The sequence below is a fragment of the Rhinolophus sinicus genome, chromosome 14 (genome assembly GCF_057876585.1).
Source record: "Rhinolophus sinicus isolate RSI-liver-muscle chromosome 14, RSI-T2T, whole genome shotgun sequence".
NCBI classification, from domain to species: domain Eukaryota; kingdom Metazoa; phylum Chordata; class Mammalia; order Chiroptera; family Rhinolophidae; genus Rhinolophus; species Rhinolophus sinicus.
The window spans coordinates 51,970,793-51,986,162 of record NC_142514.1 but is presented as its reverse complement, the minus strand read 5'-3'; the positions used below and the strand labels follow the sequence as shown (position 1 = coordinate 51,986,162).

General features: G+C 36.8%; 1 protein-coding gene across 2 annotated transcripts in view; it reads left to right on the top strand.

Moving 5' to 3' along the window:
• The window catches only part of PTGER3 (prostaglandin E receptor 3), an 87,558-nt gene extending 73,808 nt beyond the window's left edge, over positions 1-13,750 (top strand). Inside the window, exons 3-4 of one of the 2 annotated variants that reach the window (XM_019727751.3) lie at positions 7,639-7,730; positions 9,622-13,750. In XM_019727751.3, the coding sequence (XP_019583310.2) occupies positions 7,639-7,730; positions 9,622-9,625 (96 nt within the window). In that variant the 3' untranslated portion in view covers positions 9,626-13,750. Of the gene's footprint in view, positions 1-7,638; positions 7,735-9,621 lie in introns of those variants that run through there. The other variant, XM_088791200.1, reaches the window with a different exon arrangement.
• Positions 13,751-15,370: the final 1,620 nt, after the last annotated feature.

The window sequence follows — 15,370 nt, the reverse complement described above, 5'->3', positions numbered from 1 at the left end:
TAAAAGTTGCTTAGCAGTAGAAAAATGACTGATTGGCTAAGTAGAAGTATAGTCTCTAAAGATTTTCGCAAATTCTATGGAAAAAAAACTGTTACGTTCTTTCTCACGAGAAGCGTTTTACAGTCAGTACTCCCTGACTCTTAATCATTCAGGCCTCTGTCTTTGCTCATCGTCCTACCACCGCCCTACCAGTTCTTTCAAGCCCTGGACCTCAACCCACCCATCACTTTATGTTGCCTTTCTCTGAATCCTTAGGGTACCTACAATCTGTACTATTGCGAGGAAACCAGTGTTAACTGTATTTAAGGTCTGTTCTCGTTAGACTATATTTTAATGTTTTTAGAAGAGGGAAAAGACAGAACCTAAGAAGACCTTGGTTCAAACAGAAGTATCGGTGGTCACATGCCTAGTTAGTGTTATCTTGTTGGACAGTGAGGCTGTAAAAACCCAAAAGATGAAGTTCTACTAAGAAGGTTGTGAGACATTAGCGCCTTTATTGACATTCTAGCTGCTCAGAGAGCCATGAGGCCCATTAGAAGAGGCACTGGGCTACCTCTTTTGTTTCGCTGAGAGGAGAGCACAAAGGGCAGGCATGCCCTATCCATAGGAAGGGCTTGTTGACCGTGTGAAATAGCAAGACCTGGAATGGAAACGACTCCAAGACCAGCAAGTGAATAATGACAGTAGGTAATGTGACAAATGTACACATTTCCTTAGAATTGGCTGGATAAAGATAGCTTTCTATTTTTATCCCTTATATAGAATAATTAACTGAGTGATTTTTTTTTTTTTTATCAGAAAGCAATATTTTTACAGTTAGATAATGAATTAGGAGGCAAAGGCCTAGTTTCTGATCCTGGTTCTAGGTCTTGACTTGAGCAAATCACTTAACTTCACTGAGTCTTAATGTTTTTCACTTATGAAATGAAAATAATATCTATGTACTTACAGACACTCTCAGTAAAAACGCACACAAATTATACATTTAAACGTCCAATAGTAATTAAGCTGCATTGTGGCAGGTCTGGCCCAGTCAACAGGAATAAAAACAGATAAACATCTCTGTCCCTGTGGGGCTCATTAACTAGTGCAATCGACCAGGTCACACTGATACATTTTTAGTTTTTCACTCTGCTCAGTTATCCACAATTTCTTTTTTTTTAATGAAACAAGTGTTTGCCGAATAACTGTTGTACTTTAGTGGTGTTTATAATTGGATGAAATCTACAGGTTGATTATTGGGCCCTATGATGGGTCGAACAGAAATAAGGAAGCTGAATTCCAGACAGGATTTTGCTGCAAGCTAGCTTTGTGACTATAAAAAAATAACTTTGCCTTATATATCCCTCTGTAAATGAGAATTGGATTGTGTGATCGCCAAGACTCCTTTTAGCTTTAACATATGCAGTTTTGTTTCCTCTCACAGGGATCAGCACCCTTTTGGTGACAGCTGGCCTGGTGCCTGAGAATTCGCCAGCTCTCAGGATATGCCTTGTGAATTCTACCAAATTAGGTGTTGGCAAAAGTCACCACGTCATACTCTAGAAGTGTGTAGCCTCTTCATGCTCCACATCATACCATGAGACTAGCCATGGTTACATCTCACCTAACCATATAAGTGATTATATGCCACTTTCTGCCACTCTCTTATTATTTCAATTGTTTCCCTAGAGTACACATTTCTTCAAGGCAGGAATCAAGACACGCATAATATATGTTATTTTCTGGATCAGGTAAAACTCATTGGGTATCAGAAAACTGGATTGGCATTTGAACAGTCCAAAATGATCCATATTTCCCCCCCCTGGAGTAGGTCAAATTCTGCCTGGACAGATTTATATTATTACTTTGACCAATTAACCCCTTCTATATATCATGAAAATATAAAATGTCAGCCCTCATCAGAATGATTTGTTCATCCAGATTAACAAAGTCTTGTTATACTTGTATAAAAAGAGAGTGACAATGTTGTAAATATTATATCTTAATATGCAGTCCAGGTGTATCTAGCCCAAGTAATATAATGCCAGAGAAATGACAGTAAATCCCCAAAGTTTCTAAGAGCCTAGTTTTACAGTCAAAGGGATGAAATCCAATTATAGGGGGTCGGAGACAGTGAAGCAGTGTAGAGTATAGTTAGCATGTATTCTGGAACCAGACTGCCTGCATTTGAAGCCACGCTCTGCTACTTACTGTGGGTGACCCTGGACAAGTTACTTTCTCTCTCTGAGCCTTTGTTTCCTCATTTGTCAAGAGGAGATGATGATAGTGCCAGCGTCAAAAAATAAAATAAACTAATATTTGTAAAATGATTAGAACAGTGCCTGACAAAGAGAAAGTACTTTAGAATTTGGGGTTATTATTTAGGAGGGGGTTGAAGGGAGAGGACATAGGAGAAACTGATACATCACAGAGAGAAGCTGATGGTGAAGGGAGGTAAGAAATTGGACCACACTTACAGAAAGGGGGAAATAAAATCAAGCAGTTAAGCACAGGTGTTTCTGTGTATTTTATTTCCCAAGATAAGGGAAGTGTAAAATATTTGAAGGTGGATGGAATGGAGCCAGTGAACAGAAAGACGGAAGAGCAATGGTATAGCTGTGGAGTCAGGATGATGTGTAACCAGGACACAAGTAACTAGAGATGCTGGGAGGTTAAGTAACTATCAAATATTTTTCTCTGTATTTCTCAGGAATCCAGCTAGCCTTTGTAATATGCTACGAAGGTAGCACTGAAATTCTGAAGACAACAATGCAGACCACCATGCCCCTCAGCTGTTCAGGGTCAGGCAGTGGATGGGGAGGAATTAGTGAGCTGATGTGAGGTGAGCAGAAGGAACTCTAATGACATGCTAAAGAGTAGCTACAGCCCTGTGGGGTAGCTGGATCATGCTGGAAGAAACCTCACAGACAGCCTAACAGTGTTCACTAGACAGAGGCAGAGTGGCTCCAGGAACACAGGCATCAGGCATCCTCAGGCAGCCCAGGGGCCACCAACAAGCCATAGTAGTAGACCAAGCAACTGGGCTGCATTCAGGTTTTCTCTAGAGTAACCCCTCACATCAATCTTTCTACCACAACTGCCACAGGAAAATCATTCAATCCAAGAATCAAATTCAAATTGGGGATCACACACACACACACACACACACACACACACACACACACACACACAGTCTTTTCTATCTTAACTGGAATCTTTAATATCCTGTAATAATATGACTTAGTAAATACCGCTGCATTAACTGAAATCTTTGGGCTCTCATATCCAGAGACCGGACCAGTTTTGCTAGCAGATTGGGTATCATAAATATTTGGCAATTTGGGAAAAACACTATGAGCTTAGCTGAAACAGAAGAAAGAGGATTGATTTTGAGCAGGAAGATCTTGGGCACCGTAAAGGACACCATCTTCATGGTGGTGAGAGCTAAGGTGTCTAAGAAAGGCCTGCTAGTACTTCTGCATCCTACATTCTCAGGAAAGACCCATATGGGTGAAAGTCCATGTATTAAAGGGGTAAAGCAGTAAATGGAATTAAGTGTGAAAGAGTTTGGCATCACCTGACATAGGGTGGGTTCTTCACACGTGTTTCTACCTTTTCTCCCTTCCACCTAAGGTAACACCCTTTTTAAATACTGCTTCTCAATTCAGATGAAACAGTTTTGTGCTTAGCTAAAGGGATTCCAGGCATCAGTACCAGAAGTGGAGAAGATTATTTTCTGTAGGACACTCCCCAGAGTTCCTCAATCTATGCACATAGGCAGCTTCCTCCTCTACCAGATAAACTTCACTTGCCAAATATTTACCTGGAAGTGTACCCCATACAGTTAGAGTCCCTTTCTGTAAGTGTGGTCCAATTTCTTACCTCCCTTTACCATCAGTTTCTCTCTGTGATGTACCATATACCTGTTCTGTGTACCCATCCCCAGCTTCTGCTTGTTTCGCTGCTAACTGCTCACTGAGACCTCCAGAGGCTCACTCATGGGCAGAACCAGAATGAAGCCTAAGAGTTTCATTTACTCCTAAGGCAGCAAGGACTGATGGAAGTTGGTGTAGAAATCCCTGACCCCTTGTCTAGAGATGGGACAAATTTCGAAGTATAACTCATACTCCCAGACTTCTCAAAGAGTCAAACCGAGGCTGAATCACCTAAATTTTCACCCTTGTTTGGCTTCTTCTCCTAATCTATTCTACTTTCCCACTCCCTTACTGTTTTCTCCTGGGAGAACATTTTTTTAAAAATCACTGGCATGCAAAGCCTTGGCTCAGGATCTACTTCTAGGAATACTCAGTCTAAGATAGACTTCATTCATTCATTCATTCATGCACTCATTCAAAAAAGTGCACTGAGTCTAGAAGAAGAGTGACATGGTTAAGTGAGATGTAACCATGGATATTCTCATAGTATGATGTGGAGCATAAAGAGACTACACAGTTCTAGAGCCAAGGGAAACTTAAAATACGAGCATATCATCAGACCTGGTAAAGTACTTTACACCAGGTAAGTCCTTATGTGTGCTAGAAAGTTTGGTCAGTCTTTGGTCTCATAACACTGACCATTGAGGAGAGCCAACCATTTGCTTAGAATTCTATTTTAGTCACAAACATTTATTGGGCTCCTACTATGAATCAGAGCATGAAAAACTGACAGACCAATAAGTACAATCTGATAAGTACATATTGAATAATGCATACAATGCTATGAAATATCATAGAAGGGATGATACTTCCTCAGCAAATGAAAGGCTGGGTCGCCAAGGATAAGTCTAATTAATTCTGGACAGAAGTAGAGAGAGGCATTTTAGAAAGGAATAACAAACTCCACAGTAATTAGGCATGAAAGAGCATTGGCACGTCTCTCTCTCTCTCTCTCTCTCTCTCTCTCTCTCTCTCTCTCTCTCTTTTTTTAAAACATTTTTTAAAGTTAGTTTTACATGCACAAAACAATGTAATAGTTAGATATTTATCATTTATATCCATCACACAGTGACAACCCCCTCCCCACATCCACTACCCCTCTGACATTGCATACAGCCATTACATTTCCACTGTCTCTATTCCTAATGCTGTACTCCACTTATTGTAACTATATATATAAATATATATATATATAAACACATATATAAAATTGTAGTTGACATTCATTATTGTTCAGCTTCTTGAAGAATGAGTAGCTTAGAGGATCAAAGCAAAGCCCACATAAGGAGGAGCGGCAGGAGGTAAACCTGGAGGTGTAGGGAGGAGCAGCTCAGTGATGGGCCTTAGGTCCTTCAGAGCTTTATTCAATGGTAATGGGGCACCTTCAAAGATATTTAGAACTTGCCAAGATTTGCCTTAGAAACAATAGGAAGGATGTGTTCGAGAGAAGAAGGACTCAGATCAGAAACACAGGTTAGTTAGAAGGCTGATACTAGATTAAGTCATATATAATTTCCAATATTCAACCATTTTGACCCAACAAAAATGAGACTTTCATAGAGTTCAAACTGATACATTAGCCAAGAAGAATGAGGCACAAAGACTGGCAACAAGGGATGAAATAAAACAGACACATAGGAAAGAAAATTGACATGAAATGAATGATCCACTGGCTTCAGGCAGAGTAAGCTGCAGAAATGAGGTGTGACAGTGCAGCAGAGTTTTCTGATGTGAACGATGGAGTGAATCATGGAAAGTATCTGTAAGAGAGACAAGGCCCTCCAGAGAAGTAATAGGGAATCATTCCACATTTCAGAACCCCTGGTTCTTCACTTATCACCTTGCAGTCCTCATTTCTTTAGTTCTGTCTTTTTCTGCTACTTGATATTGTGGAGGCCCATGATATCCCTGCAGTTGTATCTGCTCCTAAAGTTGAGCCAGCAAATAATGCAACCCCCAGTGCACTCACTTAGTTAAAGCAAGTCTCTAAATAAGAGCCTAAGCAGCATAATATCAGGAAGAGAAAACTTGTGGTCTTGTAACTCAGGAACACAGCCAGATTGTTCTTTAACATACAAAGGGTCTTCTCAGACAGAGGATTCTGAAAGTCTCGGAGAATAAATAGGAAAACCTGTTTTTTGGTTTTTTTCCTACTCTGACCTCAACTCTCTTCCAGAACTACAGTTTTTCAATAAAAAGTACCACTAAACTTTTTATGTTTGCTTTGAAATAGGTATTGGCCAATGTATAATTTTTGTTGCAAAGACATGCCATTTTATTTTCCTTCAAATAGCAGTGCCTTCTTAAAAAAGAAATGATCAATTTGCTTAACACTGTCAAGAATTGCAGCATTACATGTCTGTCTAGGCATCTTGTGTAATGTCATGCCACTTGGGATGGGCATGCTGTTTAAGATGATCTTAATTCAACTTCTGAGAAAAAAAGGATTCTAGGAATCCAATATAAAAGATAGACTAAGGAAACATTGCATTCCATTTTTTTCTTGTAACAATTTGTTAGAAGAATTTGTTACCAGAATTACTTCATTTTGCTATTTCTTGTAAGAGAATTACCGAGAAATGCATAAAAAGGAAATATTTTTCAGTATTAAAAAAAAATTTTTTTTTATTGCATCTCCTGAATTTAAGCTCTTATTTGGAGAATGCTGTTGAGGGGTTGGCTTCAGGGTCAATTACACAGCATTGGTCATTTATGCCAGAAATACTTATGGACCATGATCTGTGTGCCAGGCACTGTGAGAGCTGCTGGAGACACAGTGGTAAGAAGAACCAGGCACGGAACTTGAAACTTGTAGCTGAGCGATAATGACAAATATTAAACAGTCACACAAATAACTATTAATTCCAAACTACAACGAGTTCCTGAAAGGAAAATAGTGGATAGCACAGAGTGGGCGACCAGTCCTAGTCCACGGCATATTCTCTGAGGAAGTAATTTTCCAAGCTGAGATCTGAAGAATGAGTAAAAGTCAGCTCAGGTGATTAGAAATGGACCAGCACTCTCGGAAGAAGAAACTTCCAATGCAAAGCCCTAAGGAAGGAAGGAGGATGACACTGTTCATGAAGTTCACAGAAGGCTAGTGGGCCTGAACACACAAGAGCAAAAGGGCAAAAGAAGTAAAACAGAGTTGGAGTTGCCACCAGAGACTAGACCAAACAGGACCTTGATGGTCATGTTAAGAATTCTGGTCTTTATCTGAAGAGAAACAGGAAGTCACCAAAAGCTGGGGAGTGGTAGAATTAGATTTACCTACACCCATCATTTGAAGCCAGTGAGTTTCCATTCAGCATTTAACAAGTGTTGTGATAACTGCTTTAGGGATTTAGAAATCATATAAGACATGGTCTCTGCTCTCAATATCCGGTGGGAGGAAATAGAGTGTGAGTCAAAGCATGGAAGCAGGAACGAGATAGTCTTGGGAAGATAATAGCTAAAGCATCTTTACTTACTTCATCATAGCCAATGTGAGCTGATGCACAGAGTTTGGTTTTGCTTTTCTTTGAAAATGTTTAAGGAAGTGTCATCGACAAAAGAAGTTGTAAACACAATGGGATTTATAGATGATGTAATATAGAATTGTACACCTGAAATCTATGTAATTTTACTAACAATTGTCACTCCCAAAAATTTTTAAAATAAATTAAAAAAAAAAAGTTGTAATCAATAATTCTGTCCACTGAAACTTTCTATCTGTTCACAGATCAGGCACCACTCAAGCAACTATGCATCCAGCTCCACTTCCTTACCCCACCGGTGTTCCTCAACCTTGATGGGGAGTGACCATTTGGAAAGGTGAGATTTAGGAGCTGCCTGGGTTTACCGCATAGCCTTCCGGCATCTCTCTGTTCTCATCTGAGCTTGTGCTACAAAGGCAGAATATCTCTAAGAATTAAAATGGAAATTAAGCATGCATATCTGATTAAGGAGGACTAGATTTCTTAGAGGAGCTGTTGTTGTTTTTATAATTTCACTTAAATTTCCTCCAACTAAGAACTTTCTGAAACTGGCTCCAGTCTGATCTTGTGACTGATCAACTCTCGACGTGAAAGAGCCTGTTTTTCACTGATTTTTTTTATAGTAAGCACGGTCTTCAGGAGTATTTTAAGGCAAAGCTACCCCTGTTTCAAGTAGACATCAGATCTGTGTGTTCACAATATGGTTAGCATACTCGTGCTTGCCCTTTTGATTAGATCTATTTTGTGTAAAACATGTATTTCAATGAAAGAACACTCTAGAAAGCAGAGCATAATATCAAATGTGATGCACAGTTGGCCATATTAAATTTTGAACATTAGTTTTCTCCCTCAAACACCTCATTTCAATATTTCTGTTATTGACTGTAGGGCTGATTGAATGAATAACCTCTGAGTATTATTGCTTGTATGATCTTTTTTTTAAAATAAGAGAATGTGAAAAGTTCCATGCTTTGCTTTTCAAATAAGTTCAACTCAATTTAATGGAAAGTCAGTGTGTTCATTTTATTCATTCCCTGGGTAAGGCCAGGTATAATAACTCCTCTACTCAGCAAAAGTTGTTATGAGGGATGTGGACATTCAAGTAGCTCAATTTCTTTGGCCATTTGTTCTCCCAGGGTTGAGGTAACTGAAAGATAATCACATCTGTTCTTCAGAGGAAAACCTAACTGCATTTTTCAATAGAGATATAGTATGCATCATTTTAGTATATTTCTTTCTCTTCTTTTCCCCTGTAATTTAACTTGATTTTGTTTTACATATTTATGATAACATTATATATGCATTATTGTATCTTGTTTTTATTTCATAAGTAAAATAAGCATTCCTCAGACTATTAACAAATTATTATTATTATTTTTAACAAATTATTTTAAAGTGATTTTAATATTTATATAATAGTCTATTAGTTTACTTAATCATAATCTGTGCTCAAATTTGGCACCATGATAAATTACTGAAAGACTGAAATGCAGAGGGCTTTTTAAAAAAAAGTATTTGTGATTGTTTTACCATGTCTATTTTTTTATTTATTTGTTACCATAAGTTTAAGGAATAAATAATATGTAAATTTTTATTATTTATTTATTTTTTAAACAGACTTTTCATTTATTTCAACATCATCACTAGGATTATATGTAAAATTTTAATATTCTTCAAAGATACAGAGAGTCTGATTGCTTTCCAAAAGAATTACAGAGATTTAGAATTTTCACCAGCAATGTGTGAGAGTTTCTGCTTTGCTTCATTTTTACCAGCACTCTAAGTTATCTTATAAAACATACATACACAATCCTTTGTTGGTTTGATAGGAGAAAAAAAAGTGTTTCATAGCTATTTAAATCTGCATTCCTCCTTGTATTTTTATAGGGTATAGCTATATACTGATTGGGGCTTGTTTTAATGGCAACATTATTTGACCATTTGATGTGTCTACAATTGATATAGCTTCATGATTTGATTATTCTGAATGGCAAACTTGGAAACCAGAAAAATTACTCAGAAAAAAAGCATATATTTAGCATAATTAAATGACCCAGAGACTAAAGTGATTCAAAATCCAGTTATTTAAGTTGCTTTTAGTTAATGTCTAACACATTTATATTTCTTACTCCTCACACCATACCCCCCCAAAAAAAAAAAAAAAAGAAGAAGAAGAAGAAGAAGGAACCCTATTCATGCATATTACATCTTTTTCTCTATTCTAATAGATAATGAAAGAACGGAGATGGACTTTTTATTGCAATTCCTGCTTTCCTGAGTTTGTGCGTTTCTTCCCACCTGAGAAGAGTTTTATATTTTGATTTAGATTGTTTCTTCATTTTTATCTTTTCTTTTGATGTTTTTATTCCTCATCAGTAATACTCACTGAGACCAGGGTTATTATTATAACCCATGCCTCTAAATGCTAAATTGGCTTCTTGGACTGGATTTTAAGTACCCATTTAAGAAGTTGGGCAGAATTTCACAGAAGATGATTGGTGAAAAAGTGAGAAAAAAGGAAAAAAACCATCTTCCAGGAGTGTGTTGCCAACTTCAAATCATCACCTGAGTCTCAACCAATGTGGACATCTTTACATTTCTGTGGTTATTTTAATTTTACAATGAGTTTGAAAAATCAGTATAAGTTTTTGATAACGTAAAGTCACATATTGAAAGCAAGAATGCAATTAATAGGACATAAACTTGAGACAGAAAAGGATCTAATCGAAGGCAAGACTATATACCATGACAACAGACATTTAGGCAAAATGTGTGACTAATGTTTTGGAGATGTTGTGTCCTGGGCTAAGCTTGAAGTCAAGGTCCTTATGTCTATATTCTGGTTATGTGTCATTTAGTAACTCAGGAATCAGCTTCATTGTTGTTTCTCTGTCTTTGAAGACTGAAAGGAGTGATGCAGCTAGGGTTCTCTGGAGGAGTCATAGAAGACAATGATGTGGCTAGATGATTAGCCGTTGAGTTAAAGCAATAAAAAATCCAGGCACAGCCTTCTGATAATACCTCTATCAATTCAGGATTTCTTCAAATTTATTCTCCGGTGGCATACAAAAAGGCAAAATTAAGAAGTGACATAGTTATCAAATACTAAATTTTGTTACTATCTTATGAAAGAAAGAAATCTATTTTATCTTAACTGAAATAAGAAATCCTGTGGACTTTTAAAAAGTACTTCGAGTCATCTAATATCTTTCAGCTAATATGATCTTACTTGCTTATAAGTTCAATCAGCCTTTCTTTCTGTGGCCTTTACTTCCCTTCCTTTTTCTCTCCTTCCCCTTCTTCTCTTCACTCAACACATACTTATCGAGTGTCCCTTCTTTAGGAGCTGTACTAAGGAAAGGACATGCTGTCACCTACAAAGACATCTTGGGAAGAGATTGTAATATGGTATCAGTGGTTTTGCCGTAAGAGCCTATAATGTGACTCCATTATCATTTCTACCAACTAAATTAAGCCAAAATAGTTGATTCACTTCTGTTAAATAGTTGAACCAGTTGTGAATTAGCTGTAAACTATAATTCTTTTCATTCAAACCTGTATTTGAAAATACCTTATGGGAAAACGCAAAGCAGATGCTGTACACAATCCCTTAATTCAGGTTTAAATTCACCAAATTTTATTGAGCAAGTAGAATTTGCCAACCATCCTAGGAGTGTGCATGCCAGCACGTCTGTCTGTCCATCCATCTTTGTGGTTGTCTAGCTGTCATCGATTATTTCAGTTTTACAAAAGAGGGTAAAGTTTACAGAGAGCTTGTCCAATGTCACATGGCTAATATAACTAAGAAATCAGATCCAAGTTCAAGTATTTTGATTCCGGGTTGACTGTTCTCCCTATAGCAGAGTAGGATGTGAGATTTGCTACAATGCTATTCCATTTATAAAACAATGTGATGTAGTAATAAAAGCATGGGTTCTAGAATCAAACTTGGATTTAAATCTGGCTGTGCCACTCACTAGCTCTATGACCTTGACAAAGTTAATTAATCTCATATAGTCTCAATGAATTAACCTATAATACAATGCTAATAGTAGTTATACATGGAGTTATTGTGATAATGTATGTAAAGTGAGTGTAACATAATAGGTGCTCAGTAAGTATTAAGTATGATTATTTCTTTATCCAGACTTATCTCCAACTATATAATATGATCTCAGTTTCAACTATAGAGTGGCTTCCTGACTGTGTGAGTTTAAATGTCATGGACAGAATCAACTTCAGATCTCTGGATGCTATTCTTCTTGTTTATAATACTTCACGATTATTTTTTAACCGTGCAAAACCTGCCCATCTTCCACATGTTCAAATCTCTCCTTGTCTTTAGGCCTTGGACAATTTAAGTATCTGTGTTCTCTTCTCATCTCTATCCCTAACTCTGAAGTCATTATAGTGCTCATTTTGATGATTATTGTATTATTCCTTAAATATTTTCATTATTTTCTTTTTCCCTTGACAAAATTCTATTTCATGGTGGTCAGGACCCTTTTCTTATATTCTCCTCATAGGTCTCTTAGCACTAGTTCTGTATCTGACACCAAGGAAGATGCTGTTTATTAGGTAAATTCTCAATGAAGGAACAATTTATGTACAAGATTAACAGTTGCAAATTTCAATGAAAGTGATAGGAAGCCCTTTGTTTCTATGCTGTTGTTCAACTTGGGAAACTTCATGTTAAACTTTCCTGATTTAAAAATGTTATATCCAGGGAGAATAGTCACATGCAGTTTAATATAATAATTTTTATTGAAGTTCTACATGTGAAAGTAATAAAGTAATAAAATGATTGGAAAAGTTTGAAAAAGAATGACTAGTTGGTGATGATATTTCTCAGACAATTAGGAATGATCTTTGTCCAATGAGTTTGAAATCTGATATACAGACAGTATATTTCAGTATGAAATACTTTCAGTACTTCTGTTTTTAATCCACAGAAATGTATCCATTGCATACTAAATTCACCCAAAAATAATACGCTCTATGACATCAAATATTCTGGATTATGATTCAGTAATACACTGAATAAATACTGATTTTTAACAGGTGCCTTCATTTTATTTTCTTTAGTATTGTCAATAAACATAGATTCCCATAATTATATAATGAGGTTATATTGAGGATAGGACTAAACTCCAAAATAAAATAAATTTCTTAGCAACTCTGACAAAAAATGCTACATGCAGAGAAATGGTGCTTAATCTACATTTTATTGTAATTATAGTAATTGCTATAACACTCTATGGGATACATATGCAAAACAATTAGTGGTATTAATATGCTGCTTTATGAGTGGGCTGTATAGACCTGGTTCCTGATAACATATATTCTGTGTAATGTTAGACCTATGGCTTTTGCATTGGAAGAAATGAACTGCCTAACCTCCCTCCCTCCTATTGCAAAACCAGTGCTTTCATTCAGTACACTGCAACCCAATGTGAAACAAACCAACCAACCAAACAAACAAACAACCCAGCTATGCTGCTTCCAAGAGAGGATGGACCAGAGTGATTGGAAGAGGCATGCCAAGCCATGCCAAGATCTTAGAGCCAGGGAGAGGTAAGAAAACGGAATGTTAGGGTCAGAAGATTGAGCTTCCATCAGAAGCTATATTTATCCAAATTATCCCAAGGAGGGAGGAGAAAATTAGTCATTATCTTTTTATATGTAAATGTGTATATGTATCTTACAGTTATAAGTGAACTTTGGTCCATGAAATATATAAAAATTCAGGCAGAGTTGAACTGAGCCACTTTACTGTCTACAAGAATGACTTAAAAATTAAACAAATAATGAAATCCAGGTTATAAGGAAACTACATAAACTACTTAGAACAAAAATTTATCAACATCCTCAGTAGTTGGAAGTACATTCAAAAGGAACCTGTTGTCAAGATAATTGTAACTATTTAGGTACCTTAAGGATCTGTATAAAATATACTTGCTTGATATACTTTTAATTATTATGAAAAATGTTTACTTGCTGTCTTAAAAATATGTGTGCTCATTTTTCATTAATCCAGGCTTTTACTGAATTTTTATTAATTCAAAACATCTCTAGGCTCATCCCATGGATAAAAGTGTCTCTTTGTTTCATTTATGTTCTAAGGTTTTGTTTTGGTTTAATTATCTGAAATATTTTTTTATAAAAATAATTTGTACAATATGTATTTTTAAGAGCTTTTGTAGTATTTCCTTTTCTTTTCTTTTTTTTAAATATTCAACCATATTGTAAGCTCCTTGTGGGCAGGACCCATATTTTATCTATCTCTTGTACCTACAGAATCCAACACAGTGCTAAACACATAGAAATTGCTCAATAAAAATTTGATGGAGAGTCTAAGTGACCAGACTGCAATCTATGTGAGTGATACTGAAGACAACTAGCTATGCACACTGTGGGCAAGGGTGGTGTTTAGTTGACAGTTGATTCTTATTTTCTATTCCTCTTTAAGGTGGTGCCATTTTGGTCAGTCTTTAAACTTGAGCATACAAGGGAGTCTTCTTTAGACTTTTTGAATAAAACAACTACATATTTGTTAAATATGGGATGGTTGCAGTTAGAAAAAGGATAAATGAGATATATAAAAGCCTGCATATAAAATTACTTGCCTTTTAGTCAGCTATGTTGTTTAACTTAGAATAGGAGCTGAATTTCAACTCCACACCTACAGGTGGATGTAGCAGACAAAACTGAGAAAGAGCATCGCAACTTTGGGAGAGTGACCATGAAAACTGTTTTTTAATTGTGTTTACCCTCATTTTCCTTATTTTTAAAAGAGAGTAAGTAACACCTACCTTATAGAGTTGATGCAAAGTTTAGAGATGATATGAGTAAAACCATTATTCTTAAAACCACTATAAATTCCCCAAGGCAAAAGATGGTCCAAAGAAAATCATTTATAGGATGACTCGATTTTGAGTAAGTGGCTGGAATTTGGATCTGCAAGATAGGAATTATGTGTGTACCAAAGCATCACATGGGCATAATAAAGCCCCAAGCAATTTTACTGTAAGATCTTTGCAAATCTCCAACCATCCTTTATAGAGTTAATTTGAATTACCATCATCTAGTTGCTGAACCAATGGGATTTCCTCTGCAAGTGCCAGCAAGAATATTCCTGCCAAAAATGTGGAAGTGATTTTTAAATAAAACTTCCTAGAGCATAACTCACATGCAAATGCTTGTGAAGTTAAAGAGGAAACAGCCTGTGGCTAGAGCCCCCATTAATATTCAGAGCCAGATGGGGCTATGGGATAAAAAGGAGCTAAAAGAGAAGTGGGAGAGTTGTCAGTAAAGACTACATCATCCGAGCCTGTTTCAGGATGGTCTCTGGACTGAATCATGGTACCAGGGCCAGTGATACTAATTGTCTCCCAGGGAAACTGTTTATGAAAAGGAGTGGGTTTCTATGGTTGGCCTATAGGGCCAGCATATTAGGGTTACAGAACCCAGTGGTTGTGCTACTCGTAACTCATCACACAACTACTGTCTATTGCAAAACCCACCCATTTGGTACCACATGGGAAAATGACAGATGCTAAAACGAAATTCATGGAGATTTGGTGCAGCATTTCCCAAACGTGCCTGATCATACTAAACACCCAAAATTTGTTAAAATAGAAAAACCTAGTCTCTTCCCTGGAGGTTATGAGTTTGAAAGTCTAGCATGAGACTTGGTGTTTTATATTTTTAAAACTAAGTTCCTTCCAGGTGATTCTTTTCATCTAGCAGGCTTGACGACGTTGATGTAGTCTAGGGGTTCTCAAAGTATCATCCCCAGGCTAGCAGCATCAGCATAACTTGGGGGTAATTTCTAATAAATAGAAATACAAAGTCTTTGGTCCCAATAGAGACCTACTGAATCAGAAACTCTGGGACTGGAGCCCAGCAAACTGTTGTAGAAGTCCTCCCGGTGATTCTCATGTACACTAAAGCTTGAGCCCTACACTTGTCAAATGC